Source organism: Parasteatoda tepidariorum, chromosome 6 (genome assembly GCF_982258835.1).
Source record: "Parasteatoda tepidariorum strain Cologne lab strain chromosome 6, Ptep-v5.0, whole genome shotgun sequence".
Lineage (NCBI taxonomy): Eukaryota > Metazoa > Arthropoda > Arachnida > Araneae > Theridiidae > Parasteatoda > Parasteatoda tepidariorum.
Genome location: NC_141760.1, coordinates 63,079,382 through 63,105,123, shown reverse-complemented (window position 1 = coordinate 63,105,123; position 25,742 = coordinate 63,079,382). Strand labels below are relative to the sequence as shown.

The following is a 25,742-nucleotide window of genomic DNA, read 5'->3' as shown; positions in this document are numbered from 1 at the left end:
ATAAATAAATAAAGTGTTAATTTCTTTATAATTATTACAATTTATGGTGTGTTTCCTAAACATGCAACTGTTGCTTGACTATATTATTGCAATTGGTAAGATATGCTAAAAAAAAATATCGTATTAAGTAAATTAGTTGGTAATAAAAACAAACATATTGCTTCAAATTTAATAAACATTTAAGCTGAAATTAAATACACAATTATTCTTTGGAATGCACCCTGTTAGCATTTATCAGAATAATAGATTTAAAAGCTAAAAAGTTGCTATAGTCAAGTTCTGAGATAATAAAAAAATTATAAGGCAAAAAAAAAACTTATATTTGTTATACAGATATTACTTTTAAAACATTCACTATTACGCAATTAATTAATTTTAAACAGATAGGTTAACAAGATTTTACAGTCAAATTCAGGACAAAAAAATTTAATACAATCAGAGAAATCACAACATGTGGCTCATATTCATTATACTGACATTACCATTAAAGCATTTAACATTGTTTTAATCTCTATTTTTAAATTCATAAGTTATGTAGTTTTTACAGTCAAATTTAGGGATATGCAATCAGAGAATTATGATGCAATAATTCATATTTAATGTACTGATGTTACCCTTACAGCATTTGTCATCATGCTAATCTCTATTTTTAAATTCAGAAACTAAATAGTTTTTGTAGTTGAATTTAGGGACATAGAATCTGGATAAACTAGAGAAATTGCATTGCGATAACTCATATTTATTGTATTAATATTATCTTCATATTAAGCATTCATAAATATGTCATTCTTTTTTTAATTCAGAAACTAAATATATTCCAAATTCTAAAGAATTTGACACAACCAGAGAAATCACATTGCAATAACTCATATTTATATAGTGGTATTGCCAATTGCAACATTTACCAACAAAATAATTGCTATAAAATTCAACTTTCAAAAAAAATTATATCGATAATTTATTCTAAATTATCAAATACAACATCTAAAAGACATAATGTTGACTTAAAAGATAAAAATCTTTACCCATTCCCATCCTCCTTGTTTCAACTTTTGTCTCCATGCATAGATTTTCTTATAAGCACTATAAATTTGCACTAGCAAGCCTCTGAATACAATGCTAAAAATTAAAATAATGATCAGGTTTGAACAATAGCTAAATTATTTAAACTTTTGCAAAAAAATAATGCTTTTTTATATTGGCTAGGAGCCTATCCTCATCAACCCCTATAATTGCTTCTCAATTTATCACTGATTTTTTTCGTAAATTTTTCACAAAAACATACTACATTTTGCTTTCAAAATATACAATTAACTAGAATTGAAAAATAATAATCTGTAATTGAAATAAAAAAAAGTTAACCTAAAGAATAGAGATTGTGGGATTAAATAAATAGAAATAAATGAGAAGTAATTATTTTACTTGTTAACAAGACTTATAAAAATTCAAATAAAAAACATTTTTTATCGCTTTATATTAACTTTGCTATCTCTATATTAATTTTATTGCTCCAAATTTATTTTTTAAAATTTCTCAATAAATATTACAATTTATACCTCTCTCTCTGTAATCTCTCTTTCTTTTTTTACAACTTTAAATTGACACTTACACGATATTGACTTTAAAAAATAAAGGAAAAATAAATTTTCTAGAACAATGGATAAATAGTCATGTTTAATACAAAAGAGGAGTTAAATATCGAATAACTTTCGAATAAATTAAAATTTCGAATCAAAATTGTTCTAAGTTCTCAAAAAATAGGGTTTTTCAGCTCGTCAAATTTTTATTTTGTAGTGGCATTGCAGCAGGCTACAAATTGATGAAGCATGGTATTTTTTTTCCCTATAAGTATAAAAGTAAATTATTCTCAAACTAATTCCCAAATTTATAATTATTTTTAATTTTGTCGCGCTCCCAGTACTTTTTCTACATACCTTCCTAATGTCAAATTTCTAAGCTTCACAGATTTTGTGCAGCAAAGCAAAATGTAATGCAAAGCAAAAAAAAAAAAGTTTAAAAAATTAGAAAAAAAGCACTTAATATTGCAATAATTGTTCGTTTGTTTTTTTACCAATTACGTATTTTTTCCTACGAGCTTGACAGTTAATAATTTTTGAATTAGCTATATTAAATAATATATTAATTTTTATCTATAAAATTGAGTCATACAGCAATTACAAAAGAAAAAAAAATACAACACCATAATGCTGTAGGACAGCATTTTATAGAATTAAGCATCTCCAGATATAATTATAATAAAAAGTTTTTTTTTCAATATAAGTTTGTTAATAAATTAATTTTATGATATACATATATATAGGGTTCACGCCAGTAGGATGATATGGCGACAATTGTCGCCAAATGTTTCACAAACATCGCTAAAATTATACGCAAGGGAGACAAATTTGTAGTCTTGAAATTTTGCAATTTACAAAATAGGAACGGAAAATAGTTTTCTTGCATAGAATTCAATGCATTTAAACAATATTTGTTGTACCAATTTTATTACTCTATGCATGGAATGAAATTCAAATGCCTGGTATACAAATGGAATAATAGAAAGTGTCTGTTGAAAAATTTTTAAATTTAAATGTTGGGCTGTGTTTCGCATTCATGTACTGGCAGTAAAATTGCTCATAATAAAATAATATTTTTTGCTCTTTTAGATTCACTTTATTTAAAATTTTATAATTTTTTGATATTTAATTTGTAGTATAATGTTTTGTTAGTTCTTACTTTTGTTGTTCTCTTCATTTATTTGGTCTCAGCATTTTAATCCTTATATTGAATCTATTTACTAACATTATTTTAGCCTTTTTACACTTTATTTTAATAACTACCAATATTCGATCATTATGGGCTAATGAACCTAATTAGTTTTAGAGTGTTATGGATGACAATAAATAATTTTTAATGTGTACCATAACATGAATCATGTAATTTTACAGTTCAATTTTATTCAAGTTTGTCTACCATATCAGTTTTTGGACCTGTCAGTCGTAACCTTTTACAAAAGAAATAACGCAAAATTCTACAAAAAAACTAATTCACCATTTTATTATTCTTTTCCATCCATCGTCCAAAAAACCAAAACAAAACAAAAAATGATCATATCTATAATATCAAGCTTTTAGCTCGCAACATCAGAAAATGCGTGTTATTACATCACGTGACCCTGACACCTTCCCCCCAGAGTCATATTAGATCCAAAGATCGAATATGGCAAATAATTTAAGGGTCACACTTTACACATAAACAAACTATGTTTCACATTCACCCAAATATTCACTGAATCTTAGGTTTAACTTAACACTAGGTATTTACTTTAATCACCTAATAATAATAATAGGAAAAAATGTTCAGAGTCTTATTTTAGTTTATATTTACAGTCTGGACAATGCATCTGCATTACTAAGTTTCGATCCTTTGATGTGACTTGCCTCAATATCATGGCGTTGAATGGCTAACGCCCATCTCTGCAACCTCGGGCTTTGGGGTGTCGCACTCGTCAGAAATACTAGGGGATTATGATCAGTTAATAAAATAATCTTAGCACCACAGAGTAAGGTTTCAAATCTCTGCAAAGCCCAAATAATAGCATAAGCTTCCCTTTCAATTGTAGACCATTTCTGTTGAGTTGAATTCAGCTTCTGGCTACCGAAAGCTATGGGACGAATATTTCCTTCTTCATCTAACTGCCCTAAACAACATCCGACCGCATTTTGAGATGCATCCGTATGCAAGTAGTATGGTTTCTCTATGTCTGGGACTTGTAACTCTGCGATCTTACATAGCGACGTCTTCAATTCCTTGAATGCCTTCTCAGCTTCTTCGCTCCAAGGAATCTCATTAGGAACTTTCTTTTTAGTAAGCTCTGTTAGTGGAAAAGCAATCTTTGCGAAGTTTGGAATATACTGCCTGTAAAAGTTGCATAATCCCAAAGCACTTCTCAGTTGTTTTTTGGTTTTGGGTGCCTCTAATTTCTGTATTACTCTTATTCGTTCTTTGTCAGGAGCATGTTTACCTGAACCAATAATATGTCCTAAGTATTTAACCTTTTGTCTAGCAAATTCGCACTTTCTCAAGTTCACGGAGAAATTAAAATATTCCAATCTCTTAAAAACTTCTTCAAGATGAATCAAATGTTCCTCCCACGTATCAGAAAATACTGCTAAATCATCGATATAAGCACAAGTGAAATCAGACATGGACTGAACCACTTTAGACATAGCTCTTTGGTAGGTTGCAGCAGCATTTCTTAATCCAAAGGGTAATACATTCCATTGGTACTGGCCTCGGTGAGTTCGGAATGCTGTGAGGTGTTTGCTGCCGTTCTCCATCGGTATAGCCCAATATCCCTTCAACATATCTAGCACAGTAATGAATTTCTTCTTTCCTACTAAGAAATTCAACTCCATCATATTTTGCATTGGATATGCATCCGGAACGGTAAGAGCATTCAAACTTCTGAAATCAATGCATAACCTGATTGTTCCGTCTTTCTTATGAACACATACTACCGGGTGTGCTATCTCACTTACCACCGGTTCAATCAGTCCTAACGCTAGCAATTCATTGATCTGTGCATCCACTTTCCCCTTTAAGTTTTCTGGTATCTTATACGTTTTTGGTTTCATCGTATCCTCCTCAGCTTTCAGCTTTATCGCATGTTTCCCAACTTTAGCTATCCTTATCTTCCCCGAAAACAACGTTTTGCGTCTATGTAAAAGATCTTTCAATTGATTTTGTTGCATTTTGGGTAAGTAATCCAAATTTAATCCTTTCAATGCTTCATAGCTTTCCACATCTGTAGGAAGAGTTGGTGTTTCGTATATTTCACCAAATTCATCATCAATATCATAGACAACTCCAACTGTTTGAATTCTCGCTTTGTATTCTCTCATTTTGTTAACATGCAATAATCTTAAATTTCCTTCAGGCATTTGCAAATAATACGAATTCGGTTTCACTCTTCTAATTACCTTTACTGGACCTATCCATCTGGCATATAATGAATTGGATGAATCATGCATTAGCACAAGTACTTGATCTCCTGGCGCAAATTCCCGGTATTTTTTCCTTCTATTGTAATATTTGGCATAATTACTTTGTTGCACATCACTTGTTAACCTTGCCTTTTCGGTTGCTATTTCTAATTTTCCTTTTAACTCTTTTAAATATTCCTCCGCTGATCCTTTCATATTCAAAGGTAAAAACATATCTCCGGCCCAAATTGACTTCAATATAGATAACGGGCCTTTCGGTTCTCTCCCGTACATTAGCAGAAAAGGTGGTACTCCTGTAGTTGCATTTGGAACTTCTCGATAAGCCCATAGTACAAATGGTATGTGTCGATGCCAATTTCTTCCTACTTCTCTAATAATGTGATGTAGCATATTTTTGAAAGTTTGGTTCCATCTTTCAATCAATCCGTTCCCTTCCGGATGGTATGGCGTTGAAAATCGCGGACAAGCTCCTAAAACCTTCAAAAACTCTTGCGTTAAACTTGCCGTAAAATTTGTCGCATTATCCACCACGATTACTTCTGGAATTCCTGTCCTACAGAATATTTCGAGCAGTGCTTCACATGTATTCCTTGCCGTTAACGATTTGAGCGGGACTGCTTCAGGCCATCTTGAATGTTGGTCCATCAAACAAAGGATATATTTATGTCCTTGTGCTGATACTGGATCTAGAGGACCAATTAGATCTACGTTCACCACTTGGAATGGAAGTTCAGGACGTGACACAGGTGTTATCGGAATTTTGTCTACTGAACGAACAACTCTTCTACCTTGGCACCCATGACATGAGCTACAATAAGCTTTAATTTCCTTGACCATCCCTGGCCAATAAAAGGAAAATTTAATTCTTTGAATTGTTTTACGAGCTCCTAGATGTGCTCCGAATACTGACTCGTGGGCAATTTCTAGTATTTTACCTTTTCTAATTTCGGGAATTACTAATTGTTGTATTCTATTCCCGTCCAACAGCTCTTCATGGCATAGTATATTATTTTGTATCACATACCCTCCTTTATTTTGCTTCCCCAATTTCCATGCTTCTTGGAGAGTATCGCAACTTTGTTGTTGTATCTTGAATCGTTCGGTTTCATTTCCATTCTTTTTATCACCGCATTCACCTACTGTTGGCTCCTGCTGCTCTTCTCCGTCACTTGCACTCATATATAACTGCTCCTTTCGGGAATCTGATCTTAGCTTCATAGCAGCAGTAAAACTGGGATTGTATACTCTTTTTTGTTCTAATAATGCCTCATAAGTTTCAGCATCCAACAAAATGTCAGCATTTAACCCATTGACGGCTGCTATCATCGTTTTAATTATAGGCGTAATATATCCTTCCGTTACCAAAGCGATTTCCACTTCTTTTAATTCAGCTTTTAGACTTTCGCCAAACGCAGGTTGTAATATTATATGCCCTTTGTAATCCACTTCCTTACCCACTATATCGTTTTTAAATACACTTATTTGTGCACCAGAATCTACTACAGCTTCGTATTCATTTCCATTATATGAAATTCTAACTTTCTTAAGGGCAGCTATTTTTGGTTGAACGCCTTTACATTTTTTGTTTCCTATCATGACTTCACCGTTAAATCTTGCAGTGACTACTTTGCTTTCGATATTTCCATTTCTGAGTACCTTAACTTCGGATACTTGCCCTTCCGATACTTGAACCTCGGCCACTTTGCCTTCAATGTTTCTTCTCCTCTCTTTATTATCTCGACAAAATCGTGCCAAGTGTCCTACTCGTCCACAATTAAAACATGTGACTGGATTTTGGGAAGAACTCCGCTTATCAATTCTGCCATGGTTGTTATGCTCATGTTTATATCCTTCACCAAGTGTATGATATCTTCTACTAACCATGTTTGGTTTTTCCCGGTATAAGTTCCTATATGGTTGAGAAGCAATGAATTTAGTAGTTTGGTTATATTTCCTTGCATTCTCGTACTCATCTAGCTTCTCAGCAAGTGTGTCAACTGAGCAAATTCTACTCCACTCATCAATAAAATGATTTTGTATGTCTCCAGGTACTCGTTCTTTTATCTGTTCGACAATGACAAGTTGTTTCAGGCTGTCGAAATCATTAATTTTTAGTCCCGAAACCCATTCGTTAAAATAGTTCGCCAATTCAAATCCAAAATCTCGCCAAGTGCTCTCAGCCGCTTTACAATGTCTCTTAAACTTTATTTTAAATGCTTCTGGGCTCAATTTAAACCTTTTCAATAACATACATTTTACATGTTTATAATCATTTGCTTTTTCTTCAGGCTCCCTTGCAATTAAATTCGCCATTTCTAGAGGCAATAATCCAACAAGATGCGTTACCCAATCTTCTTCTTTTATATGGACTCTTCGTGCTTGTCTTTCAAACAATATTAGATAAAAACTTATATCACCTTCTTTTGGATCAAAAGTACGCATTAATTTTTGCAATCCACCAGGTACATGTTCTCTTGTTTCTTCATTTCGAGAGCTGCTCGTCTCTCCTATAGTACCAGTATGTACCAATGAAGCTTCTATCTTCAACCTCTCCAATTCATATTCCTTTTCTTGCCGCTTTAATTCATCTTCCCTTTCCTGTTCTCGCCGCTTTAATTCACCTTCCCTTTCCTGTTCTCGCCTCTTTAATTCATCTTCCCTTTCCTGTTCTCGCCGCTTTAATTCGTCTTCCCTTTCCTGTTGCTTAATTTCATATTCTTGTCGCCTAATTTCATCTTCTTTTTGTTGGCGCTTTATTTCTTCTCTTCCACTAACTATTCTTTTTAATAATTCCTTCACAAACTCCTCTTCGTACTCCGTACTTGCCAATATAATCTTCTTTAATTCGGTAACTCTCATGTCTTCCGTTGCCGTTTCTCCTAACTCTTCCGCCAAACACTTCAAATCTACTTTTAAAGCTCTTCCTAAAAATGCCATTTTTCACCTACTACTTTCTAAACTGCACCTTCTTACAAAAAAAAATGCCACTTCCTAAACCAATTTCAAGACAATCTAAATAACTCACTATCTTCCATCAAACAACTTGAAATTCATAGAACAAACAACTACCAATCTTTTATATTGAAATCCATTGGGGTTTCCCCGCACATTTGTCAGTCGTAACCTTTTACAAAAGAAATAACGCAAAATTCTACAAAAAAACTAATTCACCATTTTATTATTCTTTTCCATCCATCGTCCAAAAAACCAAAACAAAACAAAAAATGATCATATCTATAATATCAAGCTTTTAGCTCGCAACATCAGAAAATGCGTGTTATTACATCACGTGACCCTGACAGGACCACTAAATTTTCATTGCTGGTACGAACCCTACACACACACATACACACACACACACACATATATATATATATATATATATATATATATATATATATATATATATATATATATATATATATATATATATATATATATATATATATATATATATATATATACAGGGTGATTCTAAAAAGATGGGCAAAATTTTAGGAAGTGATAGTACACAAACAATTTTTATCAAAGAATGCATGGTCGAAAACAAAACCCAAAGGTGCTGCTCATTTGGAAAGTTGCTTGATGCAAACGTGAAAGATCCATTCCTGTTGCAAGTTACTGCGCTGCGTTACTTGTCGACAAGCTTTCGGCCGCTGCAGGGAAAGTTCGTGATATGCCTGTGTGTTTCAGAATGTTCGCCTATCTTTTCTTCACCATTGTACTGCGTGCATAGCCTTTGCCGGCCACTGAACACTTTTTGTAATCACATTAAATTTGCTTTTATAACTTAACTTCATCGTTCTTTGTGTGTTTTTGACATAACATAAACTTTGGCGCCCTCTAGCGGTTTCGCGTTTTGTTTTTGACCATGCATTCTTTGATAAAAATTGTTTGTTTGGGTGTGTACTATCACTTCCTAAAATTTTGCCCATCTTTTTAGAATCACCCTGTATATATCTTTCTCTAACTCCTTTCAGTCATTATAACAGTTACTAATTTAGGCTTTTTAAATTATGCAATTTTATAATTAATATTTTCCTTTTTAACGAATTTTTGTAAAAGCGAATTTTTGTTCTTTATTTCCATTGAAAATAGAAGGATTTTTTCAATAAAAAAAGGAGAAAAATAGCTTTCAAAAGTTACAATTAAATCTAGGCTTAACATTGGATTTTGTCAAAGTGATCTGCGACATATTAACTTATTTGTATTATATTTTTCTATGTTATTCTATTTCTTCTTTTTAATTTAATTACTTTATTTTATTTAGTGTTCCTTCTTTAAATTTTGGACTCAAGATTCTTTTGTGATATTTTTCAATAAATTTCAGAATATTTATGCCTGTTTTTACACTTTTGAGTACTGATCTCCTTTAATTTTTTTCACCAAATTTAATCTTTCTTATTCCTTCTTTTGCCTTGCATGTTAATTTTTTCATCGTTTTTTCCTCTTTGCTTCTTCTCCGATGTTGTTTTTGTAACTGGGTCTCATCCCTTGCCGTAAAGACTGCCTTTGACCCTGATTAGCTTTTTTAATGAGTACATTACTGGCAGGTCTTCAGCTTAGTACAAAGTGTACCTCTTTTTTAACTATTTGATTTTTTAGGATGCTTTAGAAAACATTTTTATCCACCATTGTTGTGGCGTTCTTCAGCATATGTTGCCAAAGCGGTTTGAACGCCTTCATCTTGCCCTAAAATCTTTCTTCCACAATTTTAAAAATTTCAAAACACACATCAACTACAACTCAATTCATATCTTGGCAACCATTCATTACAATAACTTCACAAAAAAAAACTGGATACATCTGCAAGAAGTACATAGGTGGGACATTGTTTGCTATCATCAACTAATATTTAATTTTCCCCTTATAATTCAACCTCTCTTTTAATACAATTGTAATAACACTCTCACACACATCTCAAAGATTGTAACGTATAAAATGTAATAAAACATACCTGCTTTATGTAATAAGCCATTTTCTTCAGTAAATGTCAAAATATTTAATTTAAAACCTACTCATTTAGACAATTAATCAACCATGTTTTTAACAAAACGAAATGAATAGCGAAATGAATAAGAATTATTAACGAATTTCATATTTAACTTTTTCTCAAAAATAAATATAAAAAAAATTATAAAAAATAAAATACTTACTTTAGTCTAGCTGTGACTGAAGTAGCCATCATTAAATTTATGATTAAGTGGCCTACTTTTAATCTTTGAATCAAATAACTTTAAAAAAAATTAAGGTAAAAAGAACTATTTTTAGTAAATTAGTATTAGATAAATATATATATATATAATGTGACAAGGATATTTTAAAACAGTATAAAGACAAATATGAATCAATAACAATTACAAATGCAGTACAAAGCTTTGAGCATTATTTAAAGAAGTGCAAACTGTTTAAATTTTAAAAAAAAACACTTAAAATACAAACTATGTATAACAAGGGGATTTCAATAATTAGATTAAAAAAAATACTACATAAAACACCATTTGCCGAGTTTTAAAATAGCAGTAATCTTTAAAAAGGCACAATTTGTGAACATTAAATTAAGTATTAATTTGAATTAATTTTCAAGAAATAATATATTTTCTACCTTTCTTAAAGAGAAAATGTTTCAAACATTAATATTTAAAGGAACTTCATACCACTTAATTATGAAAAATTCTGATATAATATACTTACCTGTTTCTTTTCTTTAACTAATGTATTTTAAACATTTAACTCCAACTCAATTGAAATTTAAAAATTTTATTGTAATTAAATTAACTACAGAAATACAATGAATCAATTAAAGTCAAATATTTGGTCTATAATTAATTTATTCCTCCCCTAAAAACATAGAAATCCTCAATAAAATTTTAAACCAAGTCAGACTTTTATAACAGAATTAAAATACTACAACCTTTATTAGATTATATACAGCCTTTAGTAAGCTTTATTCTGTCACAAAATTTAAAATAATAACATTTATAATTGCAGTTGCACAATTTTATGTTTATTATATTAGGTAAACCGTAAAGTAATGTTGTTTCGGTGCTTTAAATATTCATTAATCTTAAAAGGAAATTTAAATTTTTCAATCCATTTCTGTTCCGGCATTGAAAGGTACTTGCTAACGAGGGTGAGTACATTATTGATTAAAAATAAAATCTTGATAATAAATATCAAATGCACTGAAACATTACTTTAAGGTCCACCTAATAAGGTGATAAATCAAGTTTAAATCATAGGATTTATTTTATTTATCTTCTTTTTTAAAAAATAAAAGCAAATTATTTCTTAAATATCCCATTTAAAAAATAATAAATTGGAATTGAGAGATCATGGTAAACAAAAATGTTGCAAATTTGCAAAATTTAGCAGAAATATTTATACTATCATACTTAGTCAAATATTACTTTAATTATAAAAAACAATTACACGTAATTTCTTTCAGTAACAACATGAAGAACATAATTTTTTATTAGTTATTATACTAATTTTTTTCAAAAAAACAATATCAAAAGGATACCAGAATGTTTCTCTTGAATAGTGCAAAGATTCACATATAAGTTTAGCAGCTGATTGTGTTCGAATAAGTACAAACTCTAATTGTTGACGGGATGGCAGAAAATAAGTTGCATCTTTCTTACTTTGAATTTCACTGGCAATAAAAAAATACTAAATAATTGAACATAATACAATTGGTATAACTTCTGCTTTGAAATATTAAAAGACAACCCCCATAGAGCTTGCCTTCATTTTAATGCAAAATGGCACTTTTTCCAGTAATTTAATAACAAAATGACACACAGAAGATAAATGCCTAGACACTTAGAGTGCCTTGTCGCACAATGAATTAATCTATTTAATATACAGCTTATATACAAAATCAAGATTATAAAATAACCATCTTTCACACACGTGCATATTTATATTTGAAATTATATATGTATAAAGTATTATAGATATATATATAAAATATTTAAAACATATGTAATATTTATGCACATTCATTGAATATAAAATGTAATGTGCATTGAATTTAAATATATTTATAACATAACGTCATGTTTGACAAGTCATTATATTACATTGTATATATTTGAAGGATGAAATTTTGTCAGTGAGGTAATTATTTAAACAAAAGTATCACTTTTTTTTAATAAACTTTTTTAATTCATTATTATAAAGGGGCAGGCTGTCAGTTCTATGAGACTTGTAAAAAATTATTTTTAGTTAAAAACTAGCCTAAAACTAACTGAAACCATTATTTAATATGCAATAATAATAAGATATCTAATATAATAATATATCCTATACATATCCATGATGCGTGTAAGATATCAGAATTTACTCTAACACATATCCATGATGTATGCAAGAGTCAGTTCATATTAATAACAGATAAAAAATAAAAAAGGGCATAAAAAAGGGTGCTTTTTCAAAAAGAAGGGCACTATCAGTTTGAAGGGCACTCATCATGAAAATAATAACAATTACAATTAACTAGATTAACGACCTTCAAAATGGAATTTAAAATTCTGAAATAAATATGAGAAATAATATTTTATACATATTAACTTAATCTAAAAATAATTTGCAGTAGTTAAGGTAATCTGAAGATTCTGGTTTCTGCTACCAGTTTCTTTTCTTAAAATCGAGCCTTTTTTTTTTCTTAAAAAAGAGGGGACAATAATTTTACAAAAAGGGCAAGGATGGCGCATTTACCCCCGTAAAAAGGCAGGCAGGGTGGACCACCCTTCTAAAAACACTTAGGAAGAACACTGTTAATAACAATTAAAATATTAATCAAACAGAATTAAACTGATGTCTTAGCAAAGTAAAAATGCACACTTCTTAAGCATGTTTCATTCAAATGAATGATAATTAACTTAATATCAAATTTAAGGGTGATGCATAGCAAATCGTAGAATCTTCAGAAATATAAAACTTTGATACAATTTTTATGCTTTAAAATATTTTTATATCTAACTTTTTTATTTGTCTTACAATTCAAAGATTTATTACAATCAACAAAAGATTTTACTGAAATACAAAATATTATATTAATAGTATAAACTTGGTAGCTTTGTAATTTTGAATCCAACAAAGAGAACAAGGAAATTCCTGGATCAAGCATTAGGACAAACAAGCCTTCGATAAGGACTTTTTGATGGAACAAACCCTAATTTGCATCACATGGAGAGAAAAACAACGAAAACCTCCCATAGTTAATCTGAAAGAAAAGAGAATTCTGACCAATGATCCATCTATTGCTGAGGATATTTCTATGCCAGCATCATAAATGGTATAATCAGCGAGCAAAATTTATATCGACCAACCACCGCTGGGATTCACACCTTGACCACCCCATTCGGATGTAGGCGCTCAATTTGTAATATTTTTTTTAAATATAAAGCTGATTATTCCAGAAGAATTTTATTAAAAATATTACAAATGAAAAATGCTGACACAATGAAATGTTAGATACAGTTTTTTTTTACTTACATTATAAGTTTATCAGCCATATCTAGATAAACTGAAGATAGATCCAACAATACCATCTTTCTTAGGCAAGTGCTAACCTATCAATAAACCATGATTACATAAATGATTGAAAATTAAATAATGAAGCATTTACAAACAAATAAATCATTTGAATAACTATTGGTTATCAAATTATTATCCATTGAGAAGAAAATATTAGCACATACTCTTTGAAGATATTGCAAGCACTTATCGCAATGTAAGATTCTTTTGTATTTTGTTTGAAGATTTCTATATATCTTGACTTCTTCCCATATTGGATGCTCTGTAGTTAATATCTCTGCTGATGATGTCAATATGCTTATTAAGTCAGGCAGACTATCTATTTTTAAAGGAAAAACACATAAAAACATAATTTTATATCCTTGTACAAATGCAAGAACAAACACAAAAATTTTATGTATTTGGTTAAAATAGGCTGGTTCCAAATTAAGTCACTCTCTACAATCAAAATCTAGCTTTAAAATAATGGGCAAAAAATCACATCCATTGAGCCACTGGCATATTATCAAGCTTAAATTATTGCTATAGTTTTCTAAACAATTTTAAAAGCTTAATTCCTTTCGTTTTAAATATGAACTTTGTGCAACAAATGAGAAGTAATTTTTTGAATAATCTAACGTGGATCAGAGACTGCCATCTCTGGCAGGTGTGCTAACCACAGCAGCAGCTCAATGAATAAAAATAGCATTAAGACATCAGAAATAATATTGAAGATATCAGACAAACGAAACAGAAGTAGACCTCTAACAAGGCCAAGAAATAAATTTAAAATCTTTTATTTTTGAAAGATTTTTTTTCTTCTCACAGAATCATATTCAAAAGATGCCTTTTTCGGGCATCAGAGAGGAAAGAACTGCTCATGATTTCTCTTTTTCTTTTTTTTTTAAATAATAAAAAATGATAAATAATGGAGTAAAAAAATTTTGTTAATCTTTTCTGCAGAAATTTTCAACAGATTTTTTTTTTTTTTTTTGCAGAATTATGCATATAAAAAGATGTCTTTCTCTAGCATCAGAAGGGAAAGAAATACTCCTGAGTTTTCTATTCTTATTTGAGAATAAAAATTTTTACTATGAATGGATTCAGCTAGAATTTCAATTTTATAATATGAAAAATCAAAAATCACACTCAATTGGCATGCTCAATTTATGCTGATAGAATTGTAAATCCATGTATTGTTCTGATTGGTATTTTTTTTTTTTTTTTTTAGAGTTATTGATGTTGATTTTATGTTTTTAAAAATACAGATATATATTTCTGACAATATGGGAAATTTGAATCGAGCATTTGAATATTAATATAAGCTTCACAATGATTCTATAGATTTTTTTTTTTTTTTGGCAATTATTGCTATAGATTTCCACATAGGTTTAAAATCTGATATTTTTAATACTTGTTTATAACAACAACTAAATCTTGAACCGAAACACACATTTAGTAACTCCTTTTTGAAGAGTTCAATCCACGTGATTTCACTGTGGAGCCTTTTTTAATAGTTAATGCTGCGAATTTCACGATTTTTTATTTATTTATTTTTTTTAATGTGATGATGACAAAATGCTTAAAAGGAAATAATTAGTGTATTTTTCGCCCTACTAAATGTGAGAATATTGCCAATAATATTGGAATAAAAAGAATATTACAGATTCAATTGAAAAAAAAATTAGATACAATTTTATTTTATCAATTCTTTTTCTTTCTTTTTGTAAACACAACATTTTTGTTATTTTAAATTCGAAACATGTATATTTGTTATCATTAAAAGTATCTTGCAGAAAGATATTACTAGAGAGGTTCGTCGCAAAAAGCCCAAAAAAATTCTGCCACAAGACTGGGACATTACATAAAATTACAATAGATTGCTCTTGTATTATGGCATATGCACATAGCACTGTACTGTTGCATACACAGAAAAGTGATTTAGCTAAGAAAAAATATTATTTGAAAGAGACATAAGTTTTCAGCCAGAAAATATAATATCTTACCAATTAAGGCAGCATCTTTCTTGCTGTTATAAGAATATTCACAAATATCTTGTAGTGGCCTGGTAAGGTTCAAATCATTCCACATTGTTAGATAAATCAATTTCACACAAGATTTAAAGATAAATCTAAAAACAAACATAAAAGTTAAGTTTAACACGGATCGAATTTGATATTATCTTATACATCATGTATTTTGGTGCATTTCAAATGTAGGAGCAATAAGGTAGCAAACAATATAAGTATGATAAAAATCTGGCATATAAATCAAATTGAAAATAAACAACAACAAAAAAAAAAAAAAAAAAACATTTTATGCCATAAATGCAGCAGAGAAAATTTGACATCACAAAATTTTCTGGGTTAAAACTAAAATATTTTACAAATTTTCTTTTGTACCCTAAAAGTAATACATTTTTCTCAACTATCTAATAAGTTTATTAGACATCCAATTTATTAATTGAAGTTTTATTTTCAATGGAAACTGATAACAATATAAATAATCAATTAGTACTTATAGCAATAAAAATATTATTATAGCATTAAAATTGAGCATTATGGCAAATAAATTACTGATTTTATCAGTTAAATTTAATGGTTATAAATTTTGTATCAATTTCATATAAACCTAGATATTATTAAATTGAAAAACTTATAACCATGTAAAAAGTTTGTAATACTGAGAAAAAGTTTATAACAACAAAAGAGCAGCCATATAGATATTTTGACAGCAGAAAAATCTAAATTTCAGTTTTGCATGTAATGGTTTGCAGCTTTTCAAAATAGACGTCCTCTAAGAAATATTTAAACTAAAATTACTTTTAAAACTCACACAGAACTATATTGTAAATATTAGGAATACGCAATAATCTGAAAGCTAGATGCAATAATTGAAAATATATCTGTGACTCTCCTAGGCTAAAAATAAGCAAATATTTTATAACTTGCAAGAAAAAATTTTAATTATTGTTTCAAACTTATTTAAGTTTACAAAAATTTCAATTTCGAGATTTTCAAGTCCTGATGATTATTGCCTGTTTCAAAAACAATCAGAACATGAAATTTTTACACAATTTTACTTTTTAACAGAAAATGTTAATTAACCAATATTCATAATTAATTATGCTAATTAACCATGCCCATAACAAATATAGTTCAAGGAATTTTTGAAAATTTAAAAATGAAAATAATTTCTCTTCAGTAAAAAATTACAACTTTTAAAATTTCTTATTTTATTGAAGAGAAATAACACAGTCATTAAAACTAGGAGTTTGAAAATAAAAATAAAGCAGGTGAGATTAGTTATGTTGATTAAGCAAGCACTAGCTTTAATTTTCAGCAAGCAAATTTTAAGTGTTACAATAAAAGTTTGAAATGTCTGAGTTTTTTTTCTTTTTGTGAATAGTAAAGCATGCTCACATAGCTAGATTTTTTGAAACATTGTTATATATTTGGTATGCTATTTCCTTTGGGTCAATGAACACAAAATCTTTTGAACTTCTTTCTGTTTTTCATCCTACAAATTGGAGAGCCTACCAGCCCTAAGCTTTAGATATAGGTGTCCTAAAGGTGGTACTGTTAGTGTTACAATTGAGCTATTTGGTAGGGCCGCACATCAGAATATTTCTGCCCTTAGTAAACTAATACATCACTGTCTAAAACGTCAACTCTTTAAATATAGTTTCTGAATCTTAGAAAATTGAAATAATTTTTTCTTTAAACTTTTTGAGACTTATCTAGTATATTATTTGCAGTACTTTATATTTTAATCTAGGATGGTTAATATTGATTCCAATTGTATCGTATTAAAGAATATTAAATTGATTATTAATAAAAAACCTGATATCCCAGCAGGTCCAGAATTTGATTTATCTTCCATGCAATATCTTCTGAAAAAAATTTTGAGCTAAAAAAAAAATTTTGCACTATTGGGAAGGGGGCAATATTTTTAATAACTCTAAGCATTTCTCTACAATAATTTTAATAATCCTATTTTTATTAATTGAAAAAAAATTTAAAATATTTAATGGAACATGAACATTTTTCTAAGTTTGTCTTTAATTAATTTTTAAAAAATAAGTTTACACAAGAAAGAGTATTTTCTTAAGTCAGTTACAAAAGTCAACACATGTACCTACATTGAATTTCTATGATAACTTTTTGATTGGGAAATATAATACTTTAAAATAGTTTATTTTTTGACATTTTGTAAAGCTTACAGAACTATTTTAATTCCATTTTCAACTATTTTAATATAAATTATGTAACTAAACTAAACTCAGTGGTACGATAGCCCTTGAGGGCCAAGGCCTACTGTGCCCATCTCAGTTTTCTTGACCTTGGGCTCTGGGGTGCAGGAGCAGATGTTCCGGTTATTCGGCAGCATGCTTGGTATTCATTTATCGACCCACTGAAGGGATGACAGGCTGAGTGAACCTTGCCCGGCCAGAGGACCGAACCCAGGACCTGTGACACGGAAGCGCGAAACGCTACCGCTCAGCCACCGAGCGTCATATAAATTATGTATCAACTTAATATTAAGAAAGGGAAAGAAGTAGAATCTTCAGTAGATTTTTAAATTTTAGAAGTTTTATAAATATTTAGTGCTACATAAAGATTTGGTTATTAAAAGATGAGTTAGCAAGTAAAAAAAAAAACCAATTCCAATGGCACTGTAAAATATTTATTAGTAATTTGTTATGGGGAGATTACCGTATCGTGATCAGTGACAGAATAATCGCCAAGTCTTGGAAACGCCAAGTCGAGAAACTAAAAAAAACATCACTGAAAGGGACCAATTCGAAAGGTATAACTCGTAGCCACTTCCGGGCAAACATCTACATGTTATTTTTTTAAAAATTTGCAAATTTAAAATCTATTTGGCACCTTGGCAATTGCAGTTGCTGCGACAGATCACAATACGGAAATATCCCCTTTGTTAAAACGAGTAGCTACTATTAAAAATAGCAATCAAAAAAATCCCCTAAAAAAATCACACAAAAAAATAAATAATTTTTTAAAGCCATCATAAGTAAGATAGTTTCATGAAGCATTAATTGTATTAAAATAGCTGCTTCACTTTATTCAAGGTTCCCCCTCAATTTCAGAAAAAAATTCCAACTTTCCAGGCAATTTCAATGAAAATCCGTACCATATTTTATCTGTATCATGCAATTTTTTATCAGAAAATTTTGTAATGTCAAATATTAGATTTTATAAGCAAAAAAATATAATTAAATGAGAATGACATGGAAAAGTTTCACTAAAAAGTGGAATTTTATAAGATAACTGTAATAGATGTTAGAACTATTTAAGTAGAATCTCAATAACTTATTACTCTTACCATCGATAATCCTAAAACTGGTTATTTTCCAGGTATGCTATTGGAATATGCCATGTTTTTTGTAAAAAAAAATTTTTTTACTCAGACTATTCCCTGATTTTTAGAGTTAAAATAAAATTCCCTGACAATTCCAGGTTTCACCTGACCCGATGGAGCCCTGCTTGCAGCAATAAATTTCTCTTAATTACTGATCGGTAATGTTATTCCGATAAAATTATTATTCGGGTGCATACTTACTTCAGAAATTGACAATTAGAAATTAAGTTACAGAAAACTGCAGATGGTTAATTTTCAAGAGCATTAACACAAATAATGAAAGTTAAGAATTAAAAAAGCTAAATACAGATAAAATTTCATAGATTACATAAAACAGTTTGAAAAATAAATAGTATTTCAAATTTACTCACGATTGAAAATAGTTGTTTAGCATAGGAGTTTTTGACTGCCTATTTCTGTACAATAACTGATTGCTGAAAGGTTAAATTTTAAAACAGTTACAGTTTCTGCCTTCAATGTCAGAAAGCAGCAAAATCAACAAAAAATCCTTCACTGCTTTGTTGTTGTTGTTAATTTACGTCGCACTAGAGCTGCACAATGGGCTATTGGCGACGGTCTGGGAAACATCCGGAGGATGATCCGAAGACAGGCCATCACAATTTTGATCCTCAGCAGAGGGGATGGCACCCCCGCTTCGGTAGCCCGACGACCTGCGCGCGAAGTCGAGCGCTTTACGGTAGCACAGTTTAACGAGGACGAGGACCAATACCGCACACCCTCGGTACCTACGCAGACTGATCCAAGTGTTCACCCAACCACACACTGACCGTAGCCAGTGACGCTTGACTTCGGTGATCGGCTGGGAACCGAGTCTTAACGATCAGTTCACTGCGGGACCCTTCACTGCGCATACGAAGTTCAGAACATCCGACACTGGCTCAAAAATTTTCATATCGTTCGTCGCACCAGAGCTGCACAATGGGCTATTGGCGAAGGTTTGGGAAACATCCCCGAGGATGATCCGGAGACAACATACATGCATTACATCCCATTTTACAAGGGATGACACATTCACACACCACCCATCCGTGGATCATAATTTTAACCTGAACTAAAGCATGATCAGTTTACTGCTCCAGCACCCTCAGAAATATTGATTTGTTATGTGAACTTGGAGGACTTTGTAACTCAGACAGATTTAGCATGCACCAAGTCACCATTTTGTTCACGAGTCTTCGAGAGCGGGGATCGAACTCACTATTCTCGGACATTGGCCCAACTCCCTACTAGGCATGATATCCTAGGCATTAGTTATGTTTAAGTTAGTTATCTTGAGTTGAATGAAACATTTGTTGAGTTTGTGCTGTTTTGTAATATTTTTTCTTGTTAAATAACATTTAAGAGGTGACAATTAGCACTAAATTTATTTGTTGTTTTAACGGTAAAATAAAATAAATGTATAACCAAAGTGACAGGACAGAAAATAAAAAGTTTCATTGTGACCAGAAAAAAACATCTCTATGGAAATAAGGAGCATAAAGGGGTAGCAGAACGGAATGAAGCTAAATGTTTTTTGATGTAAGGAAGCATTCTCCTTGAATGCGGTTGCTGTACACCCGATTGCCGTAGAGTGAAAAAGGGAACTTGATTGGTCAGTTTTTAGCGGGGAAAAAATATTTTACAAATCAAGTTCTATTTTCGCGACTCCAATCTGAGGTGCGGCAAATCCCGGAACCTGATTGGTAAATTTGTCAAGGGTAAATATATTGCACCAATCCGTTTCTCTTTCGCAATCAAAAAAATTGTATTAAGTGAACCTGGTTCTTCAAGGAGTTGTTGATATGTAGTGAAAGTAAGTAGATAAGTAGGTACGCACTAGAGCTACGCAATGGCTATTGGCTACTATGTGGAAAGCATTACTTAAGGATGATCCAAGAAGTGCAATAAAAATTTTGATCTTCTGTAGAAGGTAGGGCTCCTCCGCTTTGGTAGCCCGACAACCTGCACGCCAAGTCAAGCACTTTATGATTGAGGAGTTTATCGAAGACGGATAGCGCGCACCCTTAATCCTGCGCATGCTGATAAAGTGATCATCTAATCGCTTACTCATTGTAGCTACCCTAGCAACAATTTTACATTGGCCCCAGATGGGCTCAAAATTGGCTAATATGGGTCCCATAAGAACAAGCACCAAGGGCAAGGGACCTATTTTGGGATGTCTAGATTTTTCAATATTGGTCCTAGAATGACTTTCAATATTGGAACAAGATTCATTTCTATCTAGGAGTAATATTGAAAAATCTAGACATCCCTATGTTTACCCAACATTTTAAGTCTATAAGGGTCCTACATAGAAATTAATATTGGTCCATTACCCAAGTAGCACAATTCACAAAAACGATATCGTAAAAACTTAGCTTTGAACATTGTACAATATCGTAGCGAAACATTGTACTATATAAAAATGGACCCCTTTTATAAAGTATATTCAATATCGCGAAACAATATTGTTCGATATTGTAAAAACGTTGGGGAACGTCGATCGATATCTATCAGCATTTCGGGTAGCTCTAAATTAATATTTTAAATTTATTTTTTGGAATTATAACAATTTGACGTCATTTTTCGTCTCTTAAATGATTAATTTTGATTTAAGAACACAATAAAGTTTAAAATGAAAAGTTTTACAACAGGCTTTTCATGTGAAATCGACGGGAATCGTACAATATCGTACACACAATGTCGATTTTCGCCAATATTGACAATGTCGGTCGATGTAGATGTCGGTCCCTGTGCTACTTGGGTATTGAAAGTCATTTTAGGACCAATATTACAAAATATAGTCATCCCAATATTGGATTGTAGGTTGTTGTTTGAGGCACGCGTGTTCAGATCTCGTCCATGTGGGACTAGGCTAAAGGACCCCGTTGTGTCTGATCTAGTCTGAGTAGCAGCAGCAAGATGAGGTCAATGTCACTGTCTCGAATTGCATGCCAATTGTTTACTGTGTTTCATGCATCAAAGTACGCGTGTACTATCGAGGTGTTGTTTCTGTCGAGATACACGTGCTCAGTTCACGTGTGAAAGTTACATATCTAAAGTATTTCTACGAGCAACTTTTGTAGGGCTAAGTTACTGAATATGTCAACCTTTATGTATTAATAGGTAACTCAAGATATAATCAAGTTAAAATATTTTAAATACTAAGGAACTGAAATTTAAAAGTTATAGTTGTAGTTACGCTACAGGCTCTATACCGTAGTCTTATATGGGTCCTATATAGAAATTATTATTGGTCTTATGTTCAAAACAATTTGAGGACCAATACTAAAAACTTTAGACACCCCAATAGTGGCCCTATATTGTAAACCTGAAGGTCCTACATAAAAATAAATATTTGGCCAGAATTTAAAGCCTTTCTAGGACCTTATTACAAAATTATACACCTCCATCTCGGTCCAATATCGAAATATGTACAATCTAAGACAATTGTCTAGAAATCTATTAAGACCATTATAGACTTGTAATTAAGGACTAGTTTTGTATTTGCATCTGTTGAACCTGGAAAGACTTAAAATATTTTAATAATATCCATTTCTATATCTAGTTCTTTATTTAAGTAATTTTCAATACAAACAAATCAGATTTTTCTTTTTTGATCAAAAGACATTTTTGTTTATTTCACAATAATCCAAGTACAGTATAAACATTCACCTTTTGAAAAGAAATATTTATCTAGTATATGTTTGTCAGGGTTGGGTTTTTGACGTCAAAAAGTGGTTTTTGACATGACAAGGGTATAATACTGGTTTAAACCGTCAAAAACCCGTCAAAAATGTCAAAAACTAAAGTTTGCCAAAAAGATATATAAACTTCAAAACTACCAACAGTTGCCATGCATTATATTGAAATTTAATTATACTATAGGTAATCAGCAGGTTTTAAAATATTTTTTAATTAAAATTAAGGTAAAATAACAGATTTAAAATCTCAGAAATTTATATTCAAATGCATGTGCAGAAAAATTTTGCACAAAATTTTTTTAAATATTTATATTTTGAAAAAAAAAATTTTTTTTTGATACTTAAGAAAATTAAAAGTTTATTACTATGCATTTTTGACATATGAGGAACATATAACTAATATTTATAAGGAACTTACAAGTTATGTTGTATAAATACAAACTTGATACAAGTGTATGAAAAAAAATTTTAATGTTATACCGAATATCTTTATTATCCAGTATGTTAATTTGAATTTAAAAGTAGTTATATTTGGGAATAATGATAAATATAATTCATATTGTTTATTATATTTATTTATAATTATTACACTTATCATTTTAAAACAATTTTTACCTCTTAATTTTTTTCCCCCACTTGTATTAAGAATGCAAATAATGCATATCTTGAAAGCAAGAAGTAATTATTCAACAGCTGAATATTTAGATATTCAGCAAAACTATGTCTATAGTATTCAGCAAAATGAAATTCACAAGTATTTGGATAAACTAAATTTTCAGCATAGTAAATGAATAGGCTGAATATACTGTAAATCGACACTAACTACTCTGTGTATTTAACAGAAAGCACTTAAATTTGTATTGTCTTATGTTAAAAAGATTATTAAGAAGATTTAAAAGAATATTAAAAAGATTTTTCTTTAAAGATGTCTTATGTACAAAACTGCTAATGTTTATCTTTAAAAATGTCTAATTTTTAGTATAATCTATACTATACACTAAATTTGGTTATAAATAAATTTCTTAATAATATCACTGCAGATTTTCAATAACACATGAAAATGAATACATAATATTACAAAAGATGTGAGCTTTCAAAAGTACAAGATTTTGGTTACTATTCAAAATATAAGTGTTTCTTCAAAATTTAAAATTTATTTTTTCTAGAACATATTTAGAAACACTATCCTTTATAAAAAATATATAAATTTTATGTATTAATTAAATTTCACATATAAATATAGGTTTTTGACATTTTCGACATTTTTGACAGTGAGGTTTTTGACTTGACGGTTTAAACCATGGTTTAAACTGTCAAAAACTGTCACATGTCAAAAACCTGCCAACCCTGTGTTTGTCTATTAAACTTGTGATAATTCATATGAAATTTTGGTAAATTTGTACAGGGTTGCAAGAAAATTTTTGTTTAGATTATTTATTATGAAATAAGAAACTCACTGCGTAAAGGCTGTCTTAAAACTCTAAGAGCCGTGGTGGTTCAGGGGATAGAACGTTCCCCTTCCAATGAGGTAAACCGGGTTTGAATCCCAGCAATGGTTGGTCGATACGAATTCCTCCACCGGGTCGTACCGAGTGCGAGCTGGCATGAAATATACTCAGTGGTAGACGTATCATGGATTAGAGTCCCCTGACCCTCAGGCTAACCATGGGAGGTTTTCCTCTCCATGGAACGCAAATGCGGGTTAGTTCCATCAAAAAGTCCTCCAGGAAGGCCAATTTCTACCAATATTTGATCAAGGAGTTCCGTTGTCTTCTGGATTAGGTTCAAAATCACAAATCTACGGAGTTGAACATTGGTAGTCGTAAACCCAGAATTGGGTCGGCTGTTCAACGGCGGTTATAAAATAAAACATTTACCTTGGTTAAAATGATAAGTTCTGATAGTAGAAAATTGAGTTACCAAGAGCACAGCATGTTTTAATTTTATTGTAAACGTAGCACTAAAGTTATATTGATAGCTATCCACCCATGATATTTGAAAACATCATTTAGAGAAAAGTTTTTAATATTTTACCTTTTACGTTTTAAAATATCGCGTTTATCGGCTAATTTTAAATAGGGTCTACTTTGGATGAATTCTGTCCTTAAAATATCGGGTGAATCGTATAATTCTATATATGGCCTATATTGACTGAATAACGGCTGTAAAGTCTGATACTTCTATATCGAACCGATATAGTCTGAATAACGGCTTTAAAATATCGGGTGAACTTAACAAATCTGTACAGGACAGATATTGAGTAAATAAGGGAATCGAACATTTCTATATCGGTCTAATATTGGCAAAATAATCAGGGCCGTCTTAATAGCAAACAGGGCCCCCGGGCACAGAAATGTTTTGGGCCCTATTACATTTCATACTGTTTAAGATAGAACTAAAAAACTTCACATGCATAAAATTAAGCATTTTTAAGATACGCAATAATTTTAACAAAGATAAAACACATATTTATAGCCCCAAAAACTCAATGCACATAAAATAAAGCATTTTTAAACTAGGCATAATTTTTCTTAAATAAATGAGATGCTAACAAATTGCAATCCTCAAATAGTAAGTAATTTTCAAAACGAAGAAGCTAATTAAAATAAGTAAATTAAAAAGCATAGGGATATAAAGAAAAAATTTGTATTTTATTTTGTAACCGTCGCTGAACAGCCAACCCAACTTTTGGGTTTACGTCTACAGTTACGTCAGTTATTATAAAATTAATATTTAAACATCTTTCAATGCGCATCAGACATAACCAGTTTAAAAGTTGCTGTCGTATGATTCGAAACACTTTCAATTATTACTTTAATTAACTATAAATACTAAACAGAGTTGGTTGTCAAGCATATTTAGTTGTTGTTGTAGTTCATTTACGTCACACTGGAGCTGCACAACAGGCTATTGGCGACAGTCTGGGAAACATCCCTGAGGATGATCCGAAGACATACCATCACAATTTTGAACCTCTGATGAGGGGATGGCATTCCCGCTTCGGTAGCCCAATGACCTGAACGCGAAGTCGAGCACTTTACGGTAGAACAGTTTAACGAGTTCCCATACCGCAGATCCTCGGTCCCTACGCAGACTGATCCAAGTGGTTACCCATCCTCACACTGAC

General features: G+C 30.8%; 1 protein-coding gene across 4 annotated transcripts in view; it reads right to left on the bottom strand.

The window, feature by feature from the left end:
* Window positions 1-19,425, bottom strand: part of LOC107450158 (uncharacterized) — a 31,599-nt gene extending 12,174 nt beyond the window's left edge. Inside the window, exons 1-8 of one of the 4 annotated variants that reach the window (XM_071178549.2) lie at window positions 19,113-19,282; window positions 17,372-17,421; window positions 15,536-15,660; window positions 13,715-13,869; window positions 13,509-13,585; window positions 11,530-11,661; window positions 10,163-10,240; window positions 1,026-1,119 (exon numbers count right to left, since the gene is read on the bottom strand). In XM_071178549.2, the coding sequence (XP_071034650.2) occupies window positions 1,026-1,119; window positions 10,163-10,240; window positions 11,530-11,661; window positions 13,509-13,585; window positions 13,715-13,869; window positions 15,536-15,620 (621 nt within the window). In that variant the 5' untranslated portion in view covers window positions 15,621-15,660; window positions 17,372-17,421; window positions 19,113-19,282. Of the gene's footprint in view, window positions 1-1,025; window positions 1,120-10,162; window positions 10,241-11,529; window positions 11,662-13,508; window positions 13,586-13,714; window positions 13,870-15,535; window positions 15,661-17,371; window positions 17,422-18,875 lie in introns of all 4 variants that reach the window. The other 3 variants (XM_071178546.2, XM_071178550.2, XM_071178547.2) reach the window with 3 other exon arrangements.
* Between the last annotated feature and the right edge of the window lie 6,317 nt (window positions 19,426-25,742).